This window comes from Panthera leo, chromosome C2 (assembly GCF_018350215.1).
Source record: "Panthera leo isolate Ple1 chromosome C2, P.leo_Ple1_pat1.1, whole genome shotgun sequence".
In the NCBI taxonomy this organism is placed as follows: Eukaryota; Metazoa; Chordata; class Mammalia; order Carnivora; family Felidae; genus Panthera; species Panthera leo.
The window spans coordinates 65,310,694-65,335,860 of NC_056687.1; the positions used below are offsets into that span (position 1 = coordinate 65,310,694).

General features: G+C 44.4%; 1 protein-coding gene across 5 annotated transcripts in view; it reads left to right on the forward strand.

Moving 5' to 3' along the window:
• Positions 1-18,826, forward strand: part of LOC122229424 (protein ADP-ribosylarginine hydrolase) — a 37,680-nt gene extending 18,854 nt beyond the window's left edge. For 2 of the 5 annotated variants that reach the window (XM_042954512.1, XM_042954511.1), the window contains exons 7-15: positions 1,801-1,978; positions 2,479-2,587; positions 3,576-3,677; positions 6,742-6,831; positions 9,048-9,215; positions 10,555-10,644; positions 14,247-14,385; positions 17,651-17,815; positions 18,413-18,826. In XM_042954512.1, coding sequence (XP_042810446.1) covers positions 1,801-1,978; positions 2,479-2,587; positions 3,576-3,677; positions 6,742-6,831; positions 9,048-9,215; positions 10,555-10,644; positions 14,247-14,385; positions 17,651-17,815; positions 18,413-18,497 — 1,126 coding nt within the window. In that variant the 3' untranslated portion in view covers positions 18,498-18,826. Of the gene's footprint in view, positions 1-1,800; positions 1,979-2,478; positions 2,588-3,575; positions 3,678-6,741; positions 6,832-9,047; positions 9,216-10,554; positions 10,645-14,246; positions 14,386-17,650; positions 17,816-18,412 lie in introns of those variants that run through there. The other 3 variants (XM_042954513.1, XM_042954514.1, XM_042954515.1) reach the window with 3 other exon arrangements.
• Positions 18,827-25,167: the final 6,341 nt, after the last annotated feature.

The following is a 25,167-nucleotide window of genomic DNA, read 5'->3' on the forward strand; positions in this document are numbered from 1 at the left end:
TCCTCTGCTTGGTCTTATCTACATACTTTCAAACAGTAAATATGTATGACCCCAGACAAGTTGTCCCAGCACACGAAGCCTTGGTTTCCACATCTGAATAAAAGGGAAGTTGTAGAAATGGTCCCAGTTGATCTTTCCTTCCTGAAGCATGGGGTATGTGACTCATCTCAGCCAGTGAGGTCATGGGCTGTGTGTAATTAGAGTAAGGGCATGGTGTTTTTATCCAGGGTTTTATTTCCTCTTCTTTATTTCTTCTCTGGCTTCATGATTTAAGAAACTTCCACTCACGGGTGCTACTTCCATCATCTCCTGAGACTAATCTTTCTCAGGTTTGATTTCTTTGATGCCCTATTGTCCAAATTTTGTTATAATATGTAGTCACTGAGTCTCAATTCGACCACTATCCTTCCTTCCAACGTCTTCTCTCCAGAGCCCACTGATAAGGCCTAAAACAGAAGAAGGTTGGTGGGAGGAAAGAGGGAGAAAATGCAGTGAAAATAGTAGCAGTATAGAGCAACTAGAGATGGGAGTGTCCAATGAAGAGGTGGATGCAAAGGCACTGCACAGAGGATCACCATTTCATGGCCTCTGGGTTCTCTCTGCTTCTCAAATCCCTGGACCCTGGGCACCCGGCCCTATACCTCCTTAGGTATATACTTCCTTACTCTTATGCCAAAGTCTCTTCTCCAGAAAATCTTCTATTTAGCCACTATCTAAGGCTGTATGTGTATACCCAACCAAGAGATAGCTAACAGAGCTGGAGAGCTCAGCAGCTGTCACTCTGTCTGCTCCTAGATCCCCTGAAATCCACTTTCTATGGCAAACACCCAATTTGTGCTCCTCTGCCTACGTGAGTATGCTCTTATCATTCCCTCACTGTGGGCCACTGAGAAAACTTCTCCAGATCCCAAACTCTTGGTAAAGTTCTATGAAATTTTTTCTACCATTCTCCTTTTCCTAGAAAAGCGCTTTTATACTATGAGTTGCAGAAGAATAGAGACTGTATCTTATTTTTCTTTATTTCTCACAAAGCACCTGGAATACTGACCCATTGAATTAATGAAAGTATGATCAAAAGAACAAGTACATAAAAACATTCTGCAAGGGAAGTGCATATTTTTAAAATATATTTTTAATGTTTATTTTTGAAAGAGGGAGAGAGACAGAGTGTGAGCAGGGGAGAGGCAGAGAGAGAGGGAGACACAGAATCTGAAGCAGTCTCCAGGCTCTGAGCTGTCAGCACAGAGCCTGACACCAGGCTTGAACTCATGAACTATGAGGTCATGACCTGAGCCGAGGTCAGACGCTTAACCGACTGAGCCACCCAGGCGTCCCAAGGGAATTGCATATATTAAAAAATGAGAGTTAAGATTGCAAATCTTAACTCTCATGAACAAAGCTATCTTCTTTTTTTCTATAAATAACACAAGCAATGTCAGTACATATGGTTTGTGTGGTATCCATTGCCCAAAGGTACCTGACTGAGGGCTGGTGGGGCTGGAATTCAACCTGAGTTCTGAGCTCAGGCGTGAGGCTGCATCTACCTAGAACAAAAGGCACTCTTTTATAATTTACACAAAGGCTCCATATATGCAGGCAGAAGCCCTGGTGACTATAGGATTATGTCCTCCCTATGCTCAAAGTGGTAGAGGGTTATTGCCCATATATCCCCCTGATTCATTTTGATCGTCCCCCGCCCCCGGGTTTATTCTGTTAATAGAGAATGTCACTGTAATTCCCATGACAATGGATATTGGCTTGGCAGATAATTTTCCCATCCTTTTTTGGCCCCATGTCTAGGGCTTTAGGTACAAAGCCTTCTTGGATTGATAAATTCATCGGTGCCCTTCTTCAAGCAGAAAATGCTAATGTGATTGCTGTGGACTGGGTTTATGGCTCTACGGGTATCTACTTCTCAGCCGTGCAGAATGTGGTTAAGCTGGGCCTAGAGATCTCCCGTTTCCTCAAGAAACTACTGGTAGGTACACAAGAGCTTTGGGGGAGTTTTGTCTGCTTATTAGGGGAGAGGAAACAGAAAGAATCAACATATGAGGAGGAGCTTTAGGGCGGAAGCAGAGCTACCTAGTGGCTTGTGGGTCTTCGATTCTAATCTCAACTTTACCACTTACAGTGCTGACTCTGGGCAAGTAGTTGGCCCTCTCTGAGCCTCCCGCTCCTCCTCTGTAAAATGTGCCACTGCATGTTAGATAGGGAGTCACTCGAGAGGGAGTGGCCATGGGCATTACTCACACACGTTGAGCACCAAAAAGAAAATGAGGCAATCATCAAGGTGGGGTTTCTAGGAAGAAGTTGAGTGATGAATGGAATGAAAATTCTGCCTTTTTCCCCCAAAGTGTGTGTGGTGGGTACGTCATACCCGGGGTCCTCGGATTCTGAAGCTTCAAGGAAAAGTGTGACGCTGTGAGGCCCAGGTTGCCATGGCCCAAATGCAACTCACTTGTAAATGCCCCATTCTAGGTGTTGGGTGTGTCGAAGTCCTCAATCCACATCATTGGTGTTAGCCTGGGAGCCCACGTTGGGGGCGTGGTGGGATATTTCTACGAAGGCCAGTTAGGACGGATCACAGGTAACATTATTCTCTGCCCGTCACCCCAAGTTTGGAGATAAAGAGAGAACGCCCTTGAAATCCCTCTATTGAGGCAAGCAGAAGGATCTTTGTTCTTATGACCAAGTCATTTATTTCCACTAAACTTTATTTATTGTGGCCATTTACATAAAGCAGTACTGTGTTGTTATTGTGTGATCTCTAATGTCAGTATAAGAGGCCATGTATTTCTTTCTGAGCCTCAGTTACTAGTTCTGCGAAATGAGTTATAATAGGTCATATCTCCTTGGCCCACTGTGGAAATCACCTTTAGTCAATTATGCTAAATACTTGCAAAACACTAGGGATTTTATGCTTTAGAAGCTACCCTCAATCAATAAAGGACCAGAGTTATGTGGTAAATACTCTGCTTTCTGGCTCTTCTGTGGGACAAGTCTGAGTCATGTCCTACAGAGCCTCTCAGAAGGGTCCCAGTGGAATGAGACCAAGTTGCCCAAAGTGATAATCCATTCAATACTTTTCCCCCCGTGCTCTGATTCATTTTTTCCACTCCTTCACTATGCTTTCTGTGATCTACTCCCAAAAAGCTACTTATGCTTTAAATCCTTGTCTCAGGGTTTGCTTTGGGGGAGGAAGAGGAAAAGAGACCCAAACTAACACCTGGGGACAGTAATTTTTACTTGTGAAGACTAGCACAAGGCCTTGAACATAGTAACTGCTCAAAAAATTATAGCTGTTGTTATGAGTACATGAGGATTAATATTACTCACATTAGCCCTTACCAACTGGCTCACTTCAGAGCCAGAGAAGCTGCGTCATTGAGAGTTAGAGACACAGCATGCGTTTTCCTGGGTACAATGGCCCTGAGCTGGTCCTCTTGCCCTTGGATCCTTGCTGGGGAACTCTAGGATCTGACCAGGAAGGACTGCCTGGAGAGGTGTGTGATGGGTCCATGAGGGTTCCGGAAGCTGAGATGAAAGGGGCTCCTGACATCAGTCTGTCCCAGCAGGCCTGGACCCCGCTGGACCAGAGTACACCAGAGCCAGCCTGGAGGAGCGCCTGGACCCTGGAGATGCCCTCTTTGTGGAGGCCATCCACACAGACACTGACAGTGAGTGGGGGTGACCCTCCTGGTATGGGGGGGGATGAGCATGGCAGGGGCTAGGAGGCTGGCATCTACCTGTGTGGCTCTGGGCAGATTCCCTCCCTTCTGAGCTTCTGTTGCAGTGAGGAGTTTACCAGCATCATCTTGATCTCTGGTTAACACTAAATCTTGTGACAAGGCTGGGTGGGGGAGGACACTGCTGCCTGGCTGGCATAGGGGAAAGTCATACTACTTTTTTTCAGGGTGAATGTGCCTGGCCCCATGGGATTGGGACATTCCACTTCTGGGGCAGATACTCAGGCCTGTCGGGACTTCCTCCTCCCCAGGGAGGAGCCAGCCCTTCAGTCCAGTGAAAAATGAGAAATCCTCCCCCACCCAACTCTGAATCCATTGTGACCAAATTAAGCTATTCTGACTAGCTGGAAAAGGGGATGGGCATTCCTCCTCATTTCTACTTTGACATGAAATGCCCAGGAGTTAGCCAGATCCTGTGCTCAGGATGGTGGGTACGAGATCAATTCATGCCTATCCCTCACCAGAAGAGTCTGCTGTTCAAGTGAGAGGTGTCCATGTCTCATTCCCTTTGTTCAGAAGCCTTCTTCTTAGCACCCAACACTCACAGATTCCTAATTCTGGAAGAAACCCATGCAGTCATGTAATTCAACCCTCTTTCCCACCTTTGTCATCTCACAGTTAGGAAAGCAAAGACCACAGGCTTCTGCCTAGCTGTTAGGTTAACCATATTAATTATCAAGGTCAACTACTTCTGTTTCTAAATTTGCTAAATAGGTGACTTGTTAGGTCCCTATTTATCAGAGGGCGGCCTCTCAGTCTCCTTCAAAGTTGGAGCCTCTTCCTAATGTGACCAGAGGGAAAAAAATCATTCCATTTGTTTAACCGATTTTCATTGAATTATGTAGTTAGCACCAAGAATGCAACACACAAGACATTGAAAAAGGTCCCTGCCCACATGGAAATACAGACTAATTGCGAGGGCATTCATTCATTACTTCCTTCAATAAACATTAGGTACTCACATGTGACAGGTATGGTGCTGGTATTAGGAATATAGCAGAAAAAAGGCCAAGTCCCTGCTATAAGTTGTAGAGCTTCCAGGCAAGTAAACAGACATTATTACACACTATGAGTATGATAATGGAGAATGTAGGGCAGAGGGTGACTTGTGGGGTGGAGAGGCTGATTACTTCAGGAAGGATTATTGAGGAAAGTCTGTCCCAGGAGGTGATATTTTCGGATGAGAACGAGCAAGTCCTGGGAAAAGCTGGGAGAACATTCAAGTTGGAGAGAACAGCCAAACGAAAGCCTGGACATGGTTGGGGGACAGGAAAGAAAACCATGTGATTAGAGAGCAGGGAGTGAGGCTAGAGAAGAGGGAGGAGGACCAGGCTGGCCATGGTGAGAAGTTTACATTTTATTTTACAGGCAGTGAGAACAGGGAGGCAATTAGGATTTCCTGTAAAGATTATTGTGGATGCTGTGCACAGAATAAGTTGCAGGGGACACTAAGGGGAGCCTGGAGGCTCATTAGAAGGTGTTTACAGTAGAGGCCAAGAGATGGTGGTGGCTTGTGCAGAGGTGGGGGCAGTAGAGACAGAGAGAAATATAAAGATTCAAGGGGCACCTGGGTGGCTCAATCGGTTAAGCATCCGATCTCGGCCCACGTCATGATTTCACAGTTTGTGAGTTCAAGCCCCACATTGGGCTCTCTGCTGTCATCCCAGAGCCCTCTTTGGATCTTCTGTCCCCCTCTCTCTCTACCCCTCACTTTCTCTCATTCTTTGTCTCTCTCAAAAATAAATAAACAAAAAAGTCTTTTAAAAAACCGAAAAAAGAAAGATTTGAGAGGTATTTTGGAGGTAGAGTTGGCTAGACAAGTGATGGGCTAAGTGTAGGGAGTGACAGAAAGAGAGGAAGCAAGGATAACTTCCAGGTCATTGCTTAACCCCTGGATAGATGCCAGTAAACAAATAACATGCAACTGATCACTTACAGTAGTGATAGATGTGGAAAGGGGAAAGATGTTTTGAAGGGGAAAACCGGGGTCTTTGGCAGCTGGCTCTGACCCCATCTGAGGAGTCAGCTGTGGTCACAATGATGAGATGAGGGCTAAAGTGTTTCAAATTAGCCAGGTCTTACTTCTGCTCAGTCAGATAAGCACAAAAATATGAGGAAGACTGTGGAAATGTGGCCCCACACATACATATGTGAACTCTTGCTCAAAACAAAGTAAACCGTGTTTGGGGCGCCTGGGTGGCTTGTCGGTTAAGCGTCCGACTTCAGCTCAGGTCATGATCTCACGGTCCGTGAGTTCGAGCCCCGCGTCGGGCTCTGTGCTGACGGCTCAGAGCCTGGAGCCTGTTTCAGATTCTGTGTCTCCCTCTCTCTCTGACCCTCCCCTGTTCATGCTCTGTCTCTCTCTGTCTCAAAAATAAATAAAAACGTTAAAAAAAAAAAAAAGTAAAAAAAAAAAAAAAGTAAACCGTGTTTGACAAGGAAATTCACCAAGCTTGTAATATTTAGTGATTTATAAAAACTTATGTGAAGGGAGGGGCGCCTGGGTGGCTCAGTCAGTTGAGCATCTGACTTCGGCTCAGGTCATGATCTCACGGTCCGTGAGTTCGAGCCCCATGTCGGGCTCTGTGCTGACAGCTTGGAGCCTGGAGCCTGTTTCAGATTCTGTGTCTCCCTCTCTCTCTGACCCTCCCTCGTGAATGTTCTGTCTCTCTCTGTCTCAAAAATAAATAAGCATTAAAAAAATTTATAAAAACTTATGTTAAGGGATATTTTTCTCGAATTTATTAGAGAAATATGAGTATCTTATGGCTTTATTCTTCTTTGCTTCCTTCCAGTGTGTAAAAACACCTTTAGAAAACTGATGGCAGGTTCTTCAGTTTCACAGCACTTAGGAGTGAGGTGGGCACCCAAGGAGCACACAGAGTGGATGCGCTCCCAAAGGCAGAGCTCAGGCTCTGCTGCCAGTGGACCCTGCTGTGGGGCCTGGAAAATAAGCCCCTGCAATCAGAAGTAATGAGATTCTTCCTCCTTCCAGATGCGGGTATTCGGATTCCTGTCGGACACGTGGACTACTTCGTCAATGGAGGCCAAGACCAACCTGGCTGTCCCACCTTCATTCATGCAGGTCAGAAAGCCAGAGAGAGTTGGGGTTTGGCTGCCCCAGAGGCTGGAATTCACCAGTAGCCTTTATGTTGAGTCAGCTAGTGTGGAACACAGGGGGGTCTTCCTTCTCATGTCCTTTGTTATGCCCCATAATGCCTTTCCCAACACTTATTGAATGGATGTCTTTGGAGCCCAGGAATTCCGGGGGAGGAGTGCCCGAAATTAAAAGCGTACACCATACTTCTCCTGGCCTACCCACTTTTTAAGCCCTGCAGTGATATATCATCACTCAAGCCAATAAACCCTATTTTTCCTGGGCCCTGATTTGTGGCAGGTCCACACTAGCTGCATCCTCTGCGGAGCTTAGTTGTGGTAGAAGGAGAACGACACACCCAAAGCTGGCTAGCTGAAGGTTCAATTCACTGATGACTTACTAAATTTGACAGTTCCCCAAAATTGTTTTTAAGATAATCTTGAGTGCATTCAATAAATATACATTTCTTGGGTGCCCAGGTGGCTCAGTTAGTTAAGCATCTGACTCTTGTTTTCGATTTGGGTCATGATCTCACAGTTTGTGAGTTCAGGCCCTGTGTCGGGCTCTGCATTGGCAGTGCAGAGCCTGCTTGGGATTCTCTCTCTCCCTCTCTCTGTCCTCCCTTGCCCTCTCTTCCTCTCAAAATAAATGAACTTAATAAAAAAATGTACAGTTTCTTTTCTAAATACACAATTGATGCTTGCACAACTTGAATTTGAACTGTACGAGTCCACTTATACATGGATTTTTTGATACAGTACAGTACTGTAAATGTATTTTCTCTTCCTTGTGATTTTTTTCAACATTTTCTTTTCTCTAGCTTACTTTACTGTAAGAATACAGTATTACACTTACACCAAATATGTGTTAATCAACTGTTCATGTTATTAGTAAGGATTCTGGTCAACAATAGGCTATTAATAATTAAGTTCAAGGGTCAATGTATTCTTCTAGAATGTTCTTTTTTTTTTAATTTTTTTTACATTTATTTATCTTTTGAGAGACATAGACAGAGCACAAGTTGGGAAGGGGCAGAGAGAGAAGGAGACACAGAATCCAAAGCTGGTTCCAGGCTCTGAGCTGTCAGCACAGAGCCCGACGTGGGGCTCGAACTCACAAACTGTGAGATCATGACCTGAGCCAAAGTCGGACGCTTAACCGACTGAGCCACCCAGGCGCCCCTAGAATGTTCTTTTTGAATTCATTCTTCTTAGCATTATTTTAAATAATATTAAATTTGTCAAAAGCTAAGGACCAAGGGTCGTTTAATCTTCTCATATTCTTCTTATGAACATAGCCAACCTATCAGCATTTCTTACGGGAATTTTATCCTGATTTCTGATTACTGTTTTTAGTCTTTTCTTGCCTTACCAAATTTTTGACACTTTAAGGATTCTTTTGACAATTTTATTGAATAATCCCTAATCTAATTTACTAAATTCATTGATTATCCAAAAACATGTTTCCTTTCACAATTTGTAGATTTTCCAACTTTTTTTTTTTTTTTTTTTTTTTTTTTTACCAGATGGGATAGTTTGATTTTAATGGCTTTTGAATATTTCTGTGATATTTCAGCGGCCACTTTTCATTTTTCTTCATAACACAATTTGAAAAGGGTTTGGTTTGTATCCCCCACCTCCCTGTTGCAGCTGGAAGGAGCTTGCCCATAGAGAGTGTGCCAGCCATGGGAAAAAGAAAGTTGACACACAGCTCGGATGTGGTTACTGGTCCCAGAGTGGGGGTCCCAAGGTGAAGGGGGACTCTGAAGACCTCAGAACCTAGAGCTGACTCCCTTGATTGTTTCATTGCTGGGATGAGTATCATGAGGTTATAAAAATTTTTGTTGGGTGTTGATGAAGAAAGTAAAATGTGTAGACAGATATTCATTGTGAGAAGGGGGTAAAGGTCACTAATTGTCTGAAAGCTCCCATTTTCTGAAAGAGAGTTTGATGATCATGAAAGAATGGGTCTCAAATTAAACTTTTTTTTTTTTTTTTGATAGATTAAGCTTAGGTATCTCTGGAAAAGGAAAAGGAAGAAAGCAGTAGCCATGTCCATTAACATTAAAAAATGTGGCTCAAGAGACATCCCATGTATTTGTAGCCTGCTGGAATATAAAATTCAATAGAGTTATAATAAGTAGCATGGAGGGATTTTCATTTGTCTTAAACTAAAACCTTGGTTGTGTTTTTTACCCTGTTAAGGTTACAGTTACCTGATCTGTGATCACATGAGGGCCGTGTACCTCTACATCAGTGCCCTGGAGAATTCCTGTCCATTGATGGCCTTTCCCTGTGCCAACTACAAGGCCTTTCTTGCTGGAAAATGTCTGGATTGTTTTAACCCATTTCTGCTTTCCTGCCCAAGGATTGGTAAATGCCACCCCTTTGACTTCCTTTGACAATTTGGGGAAAGTTCAAGTCTTGCTAATTGTCACCTCTTTAAGTCCTGCTCTTCTGTGGTCAATAAGTCTATCCAACTACAGTAAGGAAATTCACCAATGAAATGTTCAGCCTGTTCCCACCTGGAGGATGGCATTTGGCCTTCCACATCCCACCTCTCGCCATGCATGCTGTTGCCTGATACTCTACTTGCTCTGCACACACCCTTCACACACAGCCCCTTGTCTGCAAGTCCAGGCAAAGGACACTTTATAAACATTGGTAGAATTCAGAATTGCTGCCCCCACTCCCAGACCAGATGCTTGCCATAGGTCTTTCTAGCCAGGCCAGCCATTCTCCAATTCCTGGTAGATTCTAAATCAAGGTGTTGTGGGGAATCCCCATGAGTGGCACATATGGCCCCCTTTAGGGGTTTGAGGCTGTGGTGACCATGTGCCAGCTGGAGGGCTGCCTAATTGCTGGCTGGCTTGGGCACATTGCTGGATGACCCAGGCTAGTCTGGGGAGGGGGGCTGGGGAAAGGCTGAGGGATCTGACCTCAATTCACCCTGTGCAGGTCATTGCTGAGAACATCCTAGGGTTCTCCAAGGTGGTTTCAGGAAGAACTCTGGGGGAGTATAAATGGTTCCTTTCTCGCCCTCATTCTCCCACTTCCCACCCCTAGCTGCTACTCAGAACCGCAGCTTGACAAAATGTTAAAGTAGATGTAGCTTCCCACAATAAAGCAAATCAACATTACTTCCTACTCATTGTGCATATGCCACAATTTCCTCCAAATGTGATGGACCAGCCACCTCACACTTTCCCCAGCCTCAGCTCTCACTACACTTTCCCTGGCACTGAACACCCCAGGGATGTTCATGTTTCATGTTTCCTCACCCTGTATGCCTTTGTCCAAACTGTACTCCCTGCTTGTTATGCCCTTCCTTAACTTGTCAACCACTATTCTTCAGGTCAAACGCTTTCCGTGCTTTGTCTGTGAAGGATATAAATGCCGTTAAAACAACTGTCTAATAGATTATTTTACAAATTGGAGATCTAATCTCAAATTTCTGATACATACCTCCTGAGAATGGGCCAGATGATCTTAAAAAATGTGCTTCCTGTGTATTTGCGTGTTTATCTTTGACTGGACTGAACTGTATGTATCCTGGGACCCACCTTAGGGCATGACATATAATGAGCATACAGTGTAGTTGTTTGCAGAATGAATGGGTGTGCAAATTAATCAATATGTGGTTGCGTGCCATGGGACACCGAAATGGCCTCCTCAGGGATCTTGTTTTTTGTCTTTGCCTCTGTATTTCCAGGGCTGATGGAACAAAGTGGTGTTAAGATACAGCCGCTTCCCAAGGAAGTGAAAGTGTACCTCCGGACCACTTCCATGGCTCCGTACTGTGGTGAGTGGGGGGTTTGTGTGTAGCTCAGGTATGCTACTGTGCTCTTCTGCAGAGTCCAGGGCTCTGGCGTGGGCTGTGTCTAGCATGGCATGGGAGCTCAGGCGTGAGGTGAAAGACAGGCGCAAAGATGTCATAGGAGGGGTGAGGGGCAGCAGCTACTGGTCTTAGACCCTAAACTTTCAGAGCTAGTCCAACCCATGCTCTACTGCAGATTATCAGGTATCTTGCTGTCTGTATACTTATCCTAGTTCCTCCCCACCTCACTTCAGTGTGGGTTCTCTGTAATGTGGTTTTTGGGAGCACCCTCTGGCTTCATCCTTCCTGCATACCTTTTTTCACCCCCTCCTCGATGCCCATCTTATGTGTCTCCTACCCTGGCAGCCCTGTTAGGTCAGGGTCTCTAAGGAATGTTGAACCTTGCTCTCTACTCTACTTCCCCTACATACACATACTCCAACTATTTACTGTTGCTTCTAACCACTATGCTTCACTGAAGCTAAGATACCAGTAAAAGATGTTAAATGTGAGAGAAAAATGTGTCTTAGATTCTATGAAATATTACAGGTTGAAGCATCATTTTCTCCTATGCTGTTTGCATCTTAAGTAGAGTGATTATACTTCCTTAGTGCTTGTTATCATAGGATCTTGTCTGGTTTATTGTGTGTATAGGATAAAAGTATGCTGGCTGGGATGATAAATTGTACATCCAAATTAACTCTGATATTCTGATCAGCTTGTGTCTGGTTGGTGGAGGGATCTTTCTTTATGGCCATTCCTTCCTTGGACCAGAACTCCTGTTGCCATGTGATATGGAGCCCAAAGTTCAGATTGTGGTCATACAGACTTGGATTTGAATGTCAGCTTCTCCACCTACCAGACGTGTCATCAGAAGGAAGTTACTTAACCTGGCTGAACTCTCCATCCTTATGTAGAAAGTGGGAACAACAACAGTATCTACTTCAAAGAATCAATTGTGAGGGTAAAATAAAATAGTATACAGGGAGTTGCTAGCACAGTGACTGGAGCTTGATAAGTAATAATTCCCTTCCTTTTATCATTCAGAGAACTGGGGGAGACTAGATGCAGGTGTTTATCATGCTAGAGAGAATTCGTGGCTACCTCTTAGGAACAAGTGGATTATAAGAGTCGACTGTGGGCTTCTCACATATATCTGCTCATTTGACAACCCCACTCTAGTTAGCTGTGAGGACGGGGAGGTTCTGAGAGATTAAGCCTTGTGCCCAAGGCTACACAGTGGTGCGGAAAAGGCAGAATTCAACTCAGGTCTTCTGACTCCAAAATCTATATTCTTTCCATGTCACCACCTGCCTCCACACTGGCTTCTTTGCCTCTGCTTCTGAGAATCTGCTCTTTACAACCGTATTTCTTGGATCCTCTTTTGTCCTCACCGCCCCCTCCAGAGGTCAGCCTGGGGGAGGATGCTTTGTCCAGTGGTGGAGGCAGCGATGCCAGGACCAGATGTCCAGTTTTACTTCCAGTTCTGGGACAGCTTCACAGCAACCTGAACTGGCTCCTTCCTGTCTGCTCAGTCAGGGACACACATGGCAGGGAGCCTGGGGCACACTTGAGGTTAGAGGCATTTCAAAGTCCCTGCTGAGGCAGACTCACACAGCTATAATTTTTCTGACTGTTTCGTATTTGTTGTGAGACTCCCTCTCCATGCCCCAGAAGCATGGCCCTATCTGTTCAAAAACCTCACAGAGCTACAGAAAGAAATAAGCCAGCCCGAGTACCTGCTTTTCTGCATGCTCTGCGCCTTGCAATTCTGAGCTTTTTGTTCTGAGCACTGAAGCTGGGACTCTCCTCTACCTGGAGGGATAGGCCATCCACCTGGTAGTTTGGGTAGTACCAACGGCCTGCAGCTCCCGCTCTCACCCACTCCCGGGCCCCACGCACTGGGTGCCCATCGTCCCGCTCGGCCTGCCTGGGTCTCAGCAGTGTTCAACAGGACAGTGGTCACCCCTGACCCCTGCCAGACATGCACCAGCAGGGCAGAGAACCTTCTCCAAATAGTTTTTCTATTGTTTTCAACACTATTGTTGAAAACAAATAGTGTTTCTATTGTTTCTAAATAGTTTTTCTAACAGTCTTACTTTTCCCTTTATAGAACAGTGTTTCACACAAAGTGCTTTCTCTCCATTACCTCATTTAATCCTTGCCAATGTTCTGTGAGGTGATATCGAGGGTTGTAGATGAAGGAGCCAAGACACAGAGAGGTTCAGTGACTTAGGGAAAAGAAACAGCGAGTAAGCAGCGGGGCCAGGCCTTGGATCCAGATCTCCTGATCAGCCATCCAGGGCTCTGTCTGCTGCCTCCCATGTCTGACTCCTGCACTGGAGATTGGATTCCACTACTGATTCCCACCCATCCAGTGTTAGTAGACCTGACCCTCTTGGGGCTTCCAGATAATATAAAGAGAGAAGCAGAACTTTAGGAAACTTTCTTAATGGGTGAGATCTGCTGGCAAAGGAAGAAGTGGTATAATATGTAAAAGTCAGCCAAGAGAATTCAATTCCTAAAGCTTATGTAATTTAGCTTTTTTTCCAGATTTCAGTTACCCACTACAATTTAGCCCTTGCCCATTACCTTAACAGTCTGCATCCTCTAGCAAACAACTGAGAAAGAGACAGAAGGGGCATGGCACTGGATGTGTTCCTCTGTGGAGAGGAAGCATACGGTGCTCTCTTTTCTTCCATATGGGTTCTTGGCATCTTAGCACCTGTCAGTGAGTCTTGTTACCAACTCCATTAGCCCAGATGGATCATAGCACTCCTCCAGCTTAGTGGTGAGTGTACCAAAATCCACTTGGTGTCCCCCCAATGTTTGCCTTTGAAACATGACAAATGAAAAAGTACAAGTAGGGCAGAAGTGAAGAATTGCCTGTCCAGCTATGTCCCGATCACCAAAGAAGTCTGTGGAAATGCCCCAAGACTAAAGATACTGCAAAATGCCACCAGATGGGTCTCCCCCTTAATAAGGAAAGGATAGGAGGTTAGGGAAGCTGTAATTCTTAACTTCTCTTGCCAGAGAGACAGCAGGGGCATCACCATGAGCCAGGCTCCTCGTCTGGTTTATGTCAATGACACAAGTTTGAGAGCCCCAGGATCGATGCTGCCTGGGAGGGTGGAGATGCCATACAGGCACCCAGCTGCCACAGAGAGGGAAATAGTCATCTCCTACACACAAGTGGGCTCCCTGACACTGTGCATATGGAGGGTTATTTTAGGAGTTAATTATTTAGTATAAGAAAGATCCTTTTCAGTTCTTTTAAAATCACACCACCGAGATAATGTCATCAAGCAGGGAGGAGTGGGACATTCTAGCATTATAGGTAATAATAAAAACTAACATGTATTGAATGCTTCCTAGGCACAGACACTGTCTAAGGACTTTTGTATTAACTCATTTAACTCTCATTCAGACCCATTTTTATTATCCCCAATTTACAATGAGGAAGCTAAGGATCTGGGATGACAGATAATCTGCTGCTAGTCAACGGCTGTTAAGAGGTAGATCTCAGATCCCTGCACTGCTGCTCTCCGGGGCTTTTTGCATGTTGTACCCACTGACCTCTGGCCCAGGCATCTGCTCTGCTTTGGTTTCCCAGTGCATCACAGCCTCGTGGAGTTTTACTTGCAGGAGCCAAGAAAGAAGGATACCTGTATCTCCATCACCTTCCTTAGCAGCAATGTTACTTCCTCGGTCGAGATCACCATGTACGTAAGTGTCCCGTGTTACATGCACACATCTCCCACAACAGGCCCTGTGCAATCACTGATGGGTGACCCGAGCCCGCTGGGCTGGAGGTGGGGGTGAGGGCAGCACCTACTACAGATGCACCCCACAGACACATGGTGGGCAACTGTCCCAGGTTCAGGATCAGTATTGGGTCCAAGGATAGTGTATTCAGACAACAGCAGCTGAAGCAGGCAGACAGCAGTCATGGGATGTCTCAAAAAGTGGTGAGAACAAAGTAATTGGGTCCCCGATAGGAAACAGTAGTCAGGACTCCAGGAAGGCCACGTCAGGGATGTCAGCAAGTAGGAGGACCTCAGCCACTAGCCCAGGGAGGGCTGGCCAGAGACTGCGAAGAACCTACTCTTGGAAAGTAGGTGAGTTAACTCTAGGTGAGTTAGTAGAAGTGAATCACAGGCAGAGGGTCAGTTAGCAAATAAGTACAAGGTGAGGCCAGCAGGGCTTGATGCCAGGTGGTGCCAATCTCTGGAACTGGGCTGAGCATTTCCTTCCCTTATAGGGTCACATCTGGGCGTAGCGGCTGGCAGGACCACACTTGAGGTGGGAAGACAGAGAACTTCACCTATAGGAAGGCTCAGGCCTGGCAGGGGACAGGAACTCAGCAGCAGTGGTGCATGTTTCTTTAAAAAGCAATTGGTTAGGGGTGCCTGGGTGGCTCGGTTTGTTAAGCTTCCGGGTCTTGATTTTGGCTCAGGTCATGATTTCACTGGTTCATGGGATTGAGCCTTGCATTGGGCTCTACGCTGACAAAGCGGAGCCTGCTTGGGATTCTTTCCATCTCCCTCTCTCTCTCTCTCTCTCCCTCCCCTGCTCATGCTTGCATGCATGCTCTCTCTCTCAAAATAAATAAATAAACATAAAAAAAAAAAAAGCAATCGGTTAGTTACTCCCAAGCCAGCAGGAGCCAGTCTAATCAGAGAAGTAACTGTCTTGGTCAGAGTACAGTCCAGAAACCAGAGTCCAAGCTGGGAGTCCAATAGAGGGACTTCAACCCAGGGAACTAATTACAAATGTGTTGGGAGGGCTGGAAACCCAAAAGGAGCGTGAGGCACCGCAGAGATCAGCAACGGAGGCCACTCCGCCTATGGGGTTGGAGGAAGAAAGCCCGGAGGTGTTTGTAGAATACCAGCAGGATCTGGAAGCAGGCAGGAAATATATCCCCTCTGGAATCACAGTCCAAAGCAGTCTCCCCACTGTGCGTGCCTCCTGCAAGTTAGACCTCACTGGAACCTGCTGGCAGGGGAGCCTGAGAAGTGTGGTTGGCAGGGGAACGCATGAATCACAAACACGGAAATGACCAGTGCGTGTGCACAGAAATGTACAATTGTCCACAGTGGCAGGTGCCATGAGGACAAGTGAGACAGAGCCTGACCAAGTGTGAAAAGGTGATGTTTGAGGAGTGTTTGAATTGACATTTGAGTAGTGATTCACAGGAGTTACCCAGGTCAGGGGTTAGTGAGAATATGGCGCAGGGAGTGGAGAGCAGGGGGTGAGGCATTGGAGAAGGAAGCTGGGGGAGCAGGGGTCGCAGCTGAGGGCCAGACTGTGCCAGTCATTGAAGGACAGGTTAGGGATTTTTATTTTTATCCTGAGAGCAGTTTGGGGAGCCACTGGGAATTTGAAGCAGGAGAGTGACCGGATCAGATTGGAGTTTGAAAATATTTCTCAGGCTGCAGTATTGGAGGTTAATTGCACTACCAGGGAAGACAAGTTTCCACTGAGAGGAGCACATTTCTGGATTCCCAAACACCCTGCCACCAGCCAGGGCTCCAGCTCACACAGGCCAAAGAGAGAAGTCCCGCAGGCAATCAGGACCCCAACACAGATTTTCAGGTGCCCACGTTAGTCTTGCAGATTATAGCTGAATAATTTTCACTACATCAGTTCAAGGTCACATTATTTCCACAAGGTGTTTTCATTGCTTCTTGGTTGCATGGGTAAATGAGCCAACATTGGCAAGGGTCCTGACAATGACACATAAATAGCCACTCATTAGAATCACCTGGAAAGCATTAAACACCACTGACCCCCAAACCCTGCCCCAGGCCAATTGCAGCAGAATCCCTGGGCATAGCCTCAATCACTACACTTTTTTTTTAAATGTTTACTTATTTTTGAGAGATAGAGACACAGCACGAGTGGGGAAGGGACAGAGAGAGAGGGGAGACACAGAATCCAAGGCAGGCTCCAGATTCTGAGCTGTTAGCATAGAGCCCGATGTGGGACTCGAACTCACGGAGCATGAGATCATGAGCTGAGCTGAAGCCGGACTCTTAACTGACTGAGCCACCCAGGCGCCCCTCAACCACTACACTTTTAAATCCTCCCTGAGTGATTGGAATAGATATCTACAGATTCTTCCTTCTCCCCAAAACAATTTGCATTACTCTTTTGAAGAAGACTATCAGAACATGGTTATCTTCAGTTCCTTGTTTGTTGGTTTTTTTCTCTCTTGCAGATAGAAATTGAAAAAGGCGGGGCTGGGGGGAGTTTATGTGTGAGTCTACTTTCTATAGCTTTGTGTGTGAGTCTACTTTCTATAGCTTTGTGAAATCCCAAGGTTTCCTTCTAATTAGAAAATTTACCCAAACCAGGTCTTTCGGTCACTTACTCATAGCGTCCTTCATACCCTGTTAGTTTGCAAGCTCCTCCATTCATGCAGCTTCTTAAAGGGAAAAACCTTATTTTTTTCCTCTGAAGTATTTCAAAACACTTCTAAAATTAAAAAAAAAAAAAAAAAAGGAACAGCTTTTAAAGTCGTACAGAATCTTCCTCAAAAGAAAAAAAAAAAAACTAGGGGCGTTTGGGTGGCTCAGTTGGTTAAGCCTCTGGCTCTTGATTTCAGCTCAGGTCATGCTCTCATGGTTCATGAGTTCGAGCCCTGAGCTAGGCTCTGCGCGGACAGTGTGGAACCTGCTTGGAATTCTCTCTCTCCCTCTCTCTGCCCCTCCCCAGCTCATGCTCTCTCTCTCTTTCTCTCTTTCAAAATGAATAAATAAACATTAAAAAATATTTTTAAAAATCAACAACTATTTTCTGAGCCATGTTCAAAGCTGTGAGTATATGTGCAAAGGGACTGGTTAGTGTGATACAAAGGATCACGGTCCCCACCTTCAAGGAGTTCTTTTGTGCATGAAACTAACCAATGCTACCAGCGGAACCCCATAGGAGCCAAGGGGAAGCAAAGGCCAAAAGTGCTTCAATAACTTAATTTCCCTTTCCCTTGCAGACCTAGACAGCAACTCCAGGGGAGAGGAATCATAGCTCACACCAACGCTCAGTGCCAGATAAACCAAGTGAAATTCAAGTTTCATTCTTCCAACCTAGTTTGGAAAAAAGACCGGACTACCATTGCTGGAAAGTTCTGCACTGCTCCTTTGCCGGTCAATGACAAGTAAGCCCAGAATCCACACCTGCCCCATACATACCCACAAGGACCAATCCTGACCTGAGATGTGACATTTGTTGAGGTACAGTCTCATCACAGAGATTAGCTTCTTCAACAGAAATGACAAAGACCTAGGGTTTTCTTGATTTCCTATGGGGCCATCTTGGGTTGGAGGTGTTCAAAAGCCAAAGAGGGTAGGCTTCAATTTCCCATTCCCACTTCAATATAAGAAACTTCATTTTATCTGATATACAGCTGAATAATTTTATATATACATATAAAATCTATTTTATATATGTCTTATTCAGTTTCTACATATGATTTATTGAAACAAAGACTTCTCATTGCATAGTTCCTCCTCCTTAGTCTCCACTGGTCACATTCACAGCTGTGGATCCACCTGTGCCTCTAGCACAAATTTATATTAGTCTTACCACCCTGGGCACTTGGAGGACAGGAGTAGTAGAGTCCTATAATAGACAGCTATAGGCTTCTTTCATCTGACATCATGGTAACACAAGAGCACACAACTCCTAGCCCTCTTTCCTGAGCAATCGGGGACCTGCCCTGAGCGCATACCTTCTTGTTGCTCTTCTTTTGCAGCAAACAGACTGTCTGCTTACCTGAGCCAGTGAACTTACAAGCGAGTGTGACCGTTTCTCATGACCTGAAACTAAAGTGTGTATAGTATAAGCCTGGGCAGGATGCATCTCCCTGGATTTCAGAGGTCGGGGAGCTATGTGCAACTTACTCTAGGCCATTACTACTAGAAAGAAGGCAAAACTCGTGGTTATTTTCCCCATAATAGCCACCTTAGAGGGGAGAGATAACTCATTCTATCAGAGCTTTGTCTCTGTTACCAATTTGAACAGCCTTGCAAAAATACTGCTTCAGCTTTTCTATTCCTACTTAACTGCATATTAACTGCAATTGCCCCATATCCTTGAACATCTGTGCCTAGGATTCAATGGAAACATTCACAGGAACAATGTTTTTTTTTAAAAAAATAATAAAACACTATGGAATTATCTGAATTATTTCATTGTTTTATTGGAATGGAATTCTGTGATGTATAGAAATGTGGTTTTCTATAGGATGGAGAAAACAATAGGCGCTGAATTCTCTGTATTAAAATAGCAATTGAGAAGAAGTGCTTGGAACAGGAGAGGGGATGGAGGGCTGGGAAAAAGATGGCACCATTCACCATTCCTTACCATTGCCTTCTCTTGATATCTGGAAGGTTTGGGGAATCAGAGAGATCTTTGGGGAATTTAGATGAATTTTCTTTGGGTCAGTGTTTCCCAAACTTTGTTGTAAGTTACCTTGTATACAGCCATAGTCCAGCAAGAAACAGATGATTTGCTCTAACAGGGTAATTTGAGGAGAATTTAATAAAAGGACTATTTACAAAGGTCTTAGTAGGAAGTGGGAAAACCAGAAGGGATGGTGCTGTCCTCGGGCTAGGGGCTGAGTTAGCTCATCCTGCCCTAGGTCTGAAGAGGCAAGAGGAGAGAGCACCGGAATCCCAAGACTGACAGGGGCTGCCAGACCTTCAGTCAAGGGACATGGTCACCCGGACAGCAATCCTGTAGGGAGGGAAGTGAGGAAATAGATTCTCCAATCTCACTCTTCTTTCTGCCCTCATCTCCTGCTAGTGCTCCCCAATGAATGACTCCAAGCAGAAGCCAGAAGGCAAGAGGCATGTTGATGTGACCCAGGGCATAAAGCAGGACAGAGAAGGGTGGAGAATGCCTGGGGTGTGGGTGAGGAACCCCAGAGAGATATGGCACACACCATCACACTTTCTCCACAAGCAGGTTCTCCCTGGAATCTTCCATACTTAATCGTTTTAACACTTTTTTTTTTAATGTTTATTTATTTTTGAGAGAGACAGAGAGAGATTGAGCACGAGTGGGAGAGGGGCAGAGAGAGAGGGAGACAAAGAATCAAAGCAGACTCTAGGCTCCGAGCTGGCAGCACAGAGCCCAATGAGGGGCTTGAACTCACGAACCACGAGATCATGACCTGAGCCAAAGTCAGACACTCAACCAACTGAGCCACCCAGGCGCCCTTCATTTTAGCTTCTTTAAAAAATCCTTTAAGTCATTTTTAAGTGTACAATCCAGTAGTATTGAGTACATTCGTAATGTTGTACAGCCATTACCTCTTTCCATCTCCAGAACTTTTTCATCTTCCCCAGTCGAAGCTTTGAACCCATTAAGCAATTCCCCATCGCCCCCCGGCCCCCGCCCCTGGTAACCACTATTCTACTTTCTGTCACTATGATTTCTACTCTTCTAGAATACCTCATACAATCATGCAATATGTGTCCTTTTGTATCTGGCGTATTTCACTTCGCATGACATTTTCAAAGTTCCCCATGTAATAGCATGTGTCAGAATTTCCTTTCTTCTTAAGGATGAATAGTATTCCATGGTATACGTATGTCACATTTTGTTTACCACTTCAGCCATCCACGGACACTTGTGTTACTCCACCTTTTGGCTGTTGTGAATAATGCTGCTCTGAACACGTGTGTACAAAGATCTGTTCAAATAAATGTGCTTTGAAAGAAACTGCTGACTTGCTGGTTCACTGTCCACAGTAAAGGCAGGAAGATGATGTAAGCGATAGCCTGCAATTGGTCCATCTGGGCCAAGTCGCCCAGCTGACCAGAAGTCAGGGTTTGGGCCTCTGTCTAGGCTGTAGAAATGCAATGAAAGGACAGGTGATGCATTGTGAATACTAACATAGGTCTTTACTTTCTGCACTGTCCCCCACAGTCAGTGGGAGCGTAACATGAGTGCAGAAACTCCCCCCAGTATTGGGCAGGCTTGGGGTTCATTTTTATTTTTCAAAACCCAAACCCCCTCTTTCCTTTACTCCCTCCCTTACTCCACCCAGGTTCCAGGCAAGGACCTCGCTAGAGACAGTGTTACCCAGGAGCTATATTAGGGCTGTGCCTACTGTTCCTTGACCTTAATGTCCTTGTCACACATTTGCCATCCTGGGAGACACTGCTCAGCACATAGTTCTTCCTTGGTTTTCCCCACTGCTTATCGCTTCCAAGTGTGTGTAAATTATGCTTCTATGATCAAAATGATGTTATGTGATGCTGATTGGTGTTTCACTGACCTGTTTTTCCCTGTCCTCATACTTCCAGTTTTGCCTTTGAGTATACCCCTGTGCTTCTTTGCTAATAGCTTCTTACTTTAAAGCATGATTAGACTCTCTCACATTTTATTTTCCTCCCCATCAGAAATTTTAGACCATTACCCTAATGAAAATCCAGTTTTCCAGGGGCACCTGGGTGGCTCAGTTGGTTGAGCTTCTGACTCTTGGTTTTGGCTCAGGTCATGATCTAATGGCTTTGTGGGTTCGAACCCCATATTGGGCTCCATGCTGATGGTACACAGCCTGCTTGGGATCCTCTCTCTCCTTCTCTCTCCCTGACTCCCCTACTGCTGTCTCTGTCTCTCTCAAAATAAAGAAAAAAGAAAAAAGAAAAAAACTTTAAAAAAGAAAAGCCAGTTTCCCTTCTTGTAAATAAATACAATGATAACATAACAATGTTTAAAAGTCCAACTAGATGTTGTGGCTTGCTGAAGGCTCTCCACTTCAGGCCTGTCCTTTCCTTATTAAAAAGGGAAGATTAGTAAATATGAGATGACAAAACCTTAACACCAGAGACTTTCTTCTTTATGTAATCAGTGACTTGAAAGAAAATGAAAACATAAACAACAATCTCACCAGGAGACTTAATGTTGTTTAATGCTGGGTCTATGTGCTACCTTAAACCATCCTGCCCAATGGCCCACACTTTGGGAAACCTGGCTTTAAGTAGGTGGGACATGTGTGAGATTTGAAAAAAGAGAAAGGTAACAAGAAAATCTGCCTGATGGCAGGGCAAGAGCATCGTCTCCCTTCCACACCCCCTGCTGCTCACAACCTCTTTTGAGATCTTTCCATGAGCAGAGACAATTACAGAAGTAATTCCCTTTGATAGTACACCCCTTCCCTTAAGTGGCACTACAAACATGGTTTCCAGACCCTTCCTCCCTCTGGTCGTGATACCCTGAATATGTTCAGTTTGTGCCATAATCCCAGGACTGGGCTCAATGTTTTCAATCTTCCTCCCACAGAACACACCAAGTGTGCAGTTTTACATGTTCCTCATTATAATCCTCCATTAATTCAGCCCAAGAGTCACTTTAGGGTTCAACTGCAACTCTTCAACTTTTTTTAAGTTTATTTATTCTGAGAGAGAGAGAGAGAGAGAGAGAGAGAGAGAGAGAACCAATGGGGGAAGGGCAGAGAGAGAGGGGAACAGAAGATCCAAAGCAGGCTCCAGGCTTCATGCTGACAGCAGAGAGCCCGATGTGGGGATCGAATTCACAAACCGTGAGATCATGACCTGAGCCAAAGTCAGATGCTTAACTGAGCCACCCAGGCGCCCCTCAACTCTTCAATTTTTAGAGTCTATTATTCTTACTGATTCTGCTTTCTTTCTTTCTCGTGGAGTTGATTTTTTTAACCTGAATGAACTTTTCATATAACCCAATTCCTTTACATGTTATTGTTGTAATCTTTCAACTTGTCAGGAATTACTTATATCCCGATTTTATCCTTAGGAACATTTAGCTTTCCCTCCAAGCTTTATGTAGTTTATGTCATATATATATGTCATTTTTATTTTTATTTTTTTAATGTTTATTTATTTTTGAGAGAGAGAGACAGAGCATGAGTAGGGGAAAGAGAAGAGAGAAAGGGAGACACAGAATCAGAAGCAGGCTCCAGGCTCTGAGCTGTCAGCATGGAGCCCGATGTGGGGCTCAAACCCACAAACCATGAGATCATGACCTGAGCTGAAGTCGGATGCTTAACCGACTGAGCCACCCAGGTGTCCCAATGTATATGGCATTTTTAAATAGATTTCTTTCTATATCTGTATCCAAGAACTTGAGAGGAGAAAGTCAAGGGCAAAGCCCTACTTCTAGAAGCTTCCTTAAGATTAATCAATACTCTGGGTCTGAACATTTGGATAGATTTCTAATTCATGTTTATCTTGACTACTTATATATTATGAGAAAAGTTTCAATACTTTATATTTATAATGATCCCCTGATCTGAGAGAGAGAAAAGAGAGATAATATGATTGAGTTTTAGCATGACTTCATTCCCAAGAGCTCCTGATAATTTCTAGTTAATTTCGTAAATATATACAAGCAATGTTTTTAGTGATTTGTCCCTGGACTTTGCTGAGAACACACCAAACTTCCTAGTCTCTACTTTCAGGAATTTCTGCTTTACTTCTTTTTGGCTACTGGGGCAAATGTATCTACCATCTTCTAACTTCTTTTCTTTGGGATTATTCAGTGATCACCAAAGACCTCAGTTACCCTACAAGGTATTTCTAAGGCAAGATTGTAACTCAGGGTCTGGGTACCAGAATTCACTTAAAGCAGTTGGGTGATCGTTTCTCAATCTTGGTCTTCAGATTAATTTCCAAACCAAACCAAACAAAAAACCTCCCATACATTATTATATATATATTTTTCAAACTACAGAATCAATAAATGTTCATTTTAACAAGTCAAACTGTAGATATATAGACTACCATGACCCTGAGGTAATCCATGTTAATAGCCGTATGTATGTCCTTCTACCCATTTCTCCGTGTAAATACAAATATATACACACAAAGTTGTTTTTTTAACAAAAATGAAATCATAGTACACCTATCACTCTGCAATTTTCTGTAGTCACTTAACAATATGTCATGACTATCCCTCCAATTAGACACAGATCTAATCTACTCACTGGATGTGTAATATTCCACAGTCTGGATATGCCATAATTTTGTCAACTATTTTCTTTGTGATGGATTGAGGTTGTTTCAACTACAAATGATGCTGCAATAAATATTTGTGTGCATCTATCTCATATTGTGACTCCTGCATTTCTGTATGATAAATTTTTGCAGTGAGAATTGCTAGGTCAACAGATATATCAAAAGATTAGTAATGCTGGATTACTTTCTAAACATGGCATACCAGTTCACAGACGCTCTGACAGTGGTTCAGAGAAACTGGTTTCTTGCAATTACTTATTCAAGCATTTGTCTTCCTAAGATAAATTACTCAAACCCCCAAATTTCTCCTCTGGAGTTACCATGTGGTGTTCAACTGGCTCCAAGCTGGCCAATCCATACCCATGTGTGAAAGTGGAATGACATTTTCCTTCAGAACTTTAGGGGCCTGAGATTTCATTACTTTTGAAAAATGGCATTCATTCAGACACCATAGTCTCTGAGCAGTGAAATCATTAGAAGGGATGAGCTATAAAGACCTGTAAAAAAATAAACTCTTATTTATTTATGACTATAAAACTCAACTCTTTAAAAAAATTTCAGTCAATACAGAAAGTTATGAAAGAGAAAGTGAAAAACTAAAACTTCCTGAGCATTTAATATGTGTCAGGTAGTGTTCTAATCCCTTTATATAAATTCTCTTATTAATCCTCCCAGCAGTTCCATGTACTACCTCATTTTATATCAGAGAACATGGAGGGAGAGGGAATTAAGCAACTTGTCCATGGTCATACAGCTGGCAATGGGTGAAATCAGGATTCACACTAAGCCATGTGCCTCTAGAACCTGGGCTCTGTCCACTGTGTGATACAGGCTGGCCTCCTCAAGTTGGATTTTAGCACTTGCAACATCCTCAGTCTGGCCCCACTCTGCCTAACTGAAGTTACCTGCCATGTCCCCCTTGTGCTGAAGCCAGTATCCCCCTAAAGCATACTGTGGACTATGTCACTTCCATGCCTTTGCGCCTGCTGCCCCCACCATCCCCTTCAGGTTCTACCAGCCATTCAGATAGAACTTCCAGTTCTATCTCTTCCAGGAAGACTGGCCTTTGGTATGTCATTTCACTCAGTATCCATGCAGGGCTCTTGGCTGGCTCAACTGGTAGAGGATATGACTCTTGATCTTGAGGTTGTAAGTTCAAGACCCACTTTGGGTATAAAGATTACTTAAAAATAAACTCTTTAAAAAAAAAATATCTCCAGGAGGAAGCTGTGGGTGTATAAAGGAATCATACTGAAACATAAATCTTCTCATATTGCTAAAATCTCACCCAGCCCTTGATCTCCTTGTTCAGTGGTCCTGAGTGACCTTCTCAGAGAGACATACACTGCTGCCCCCAGCCTTAAACACACCTCTGACCTCACTCTTCGGCATGCTCAGGCCTTGGGGTGACCATCACAGCCCACATTTACCCCAGAGGAAGTTGGCTTCTTCCCCTAAGAGAGGAGCCTGGAGGTGATGTGGCCATCCCTGTGCCTGAGTTCTTCTA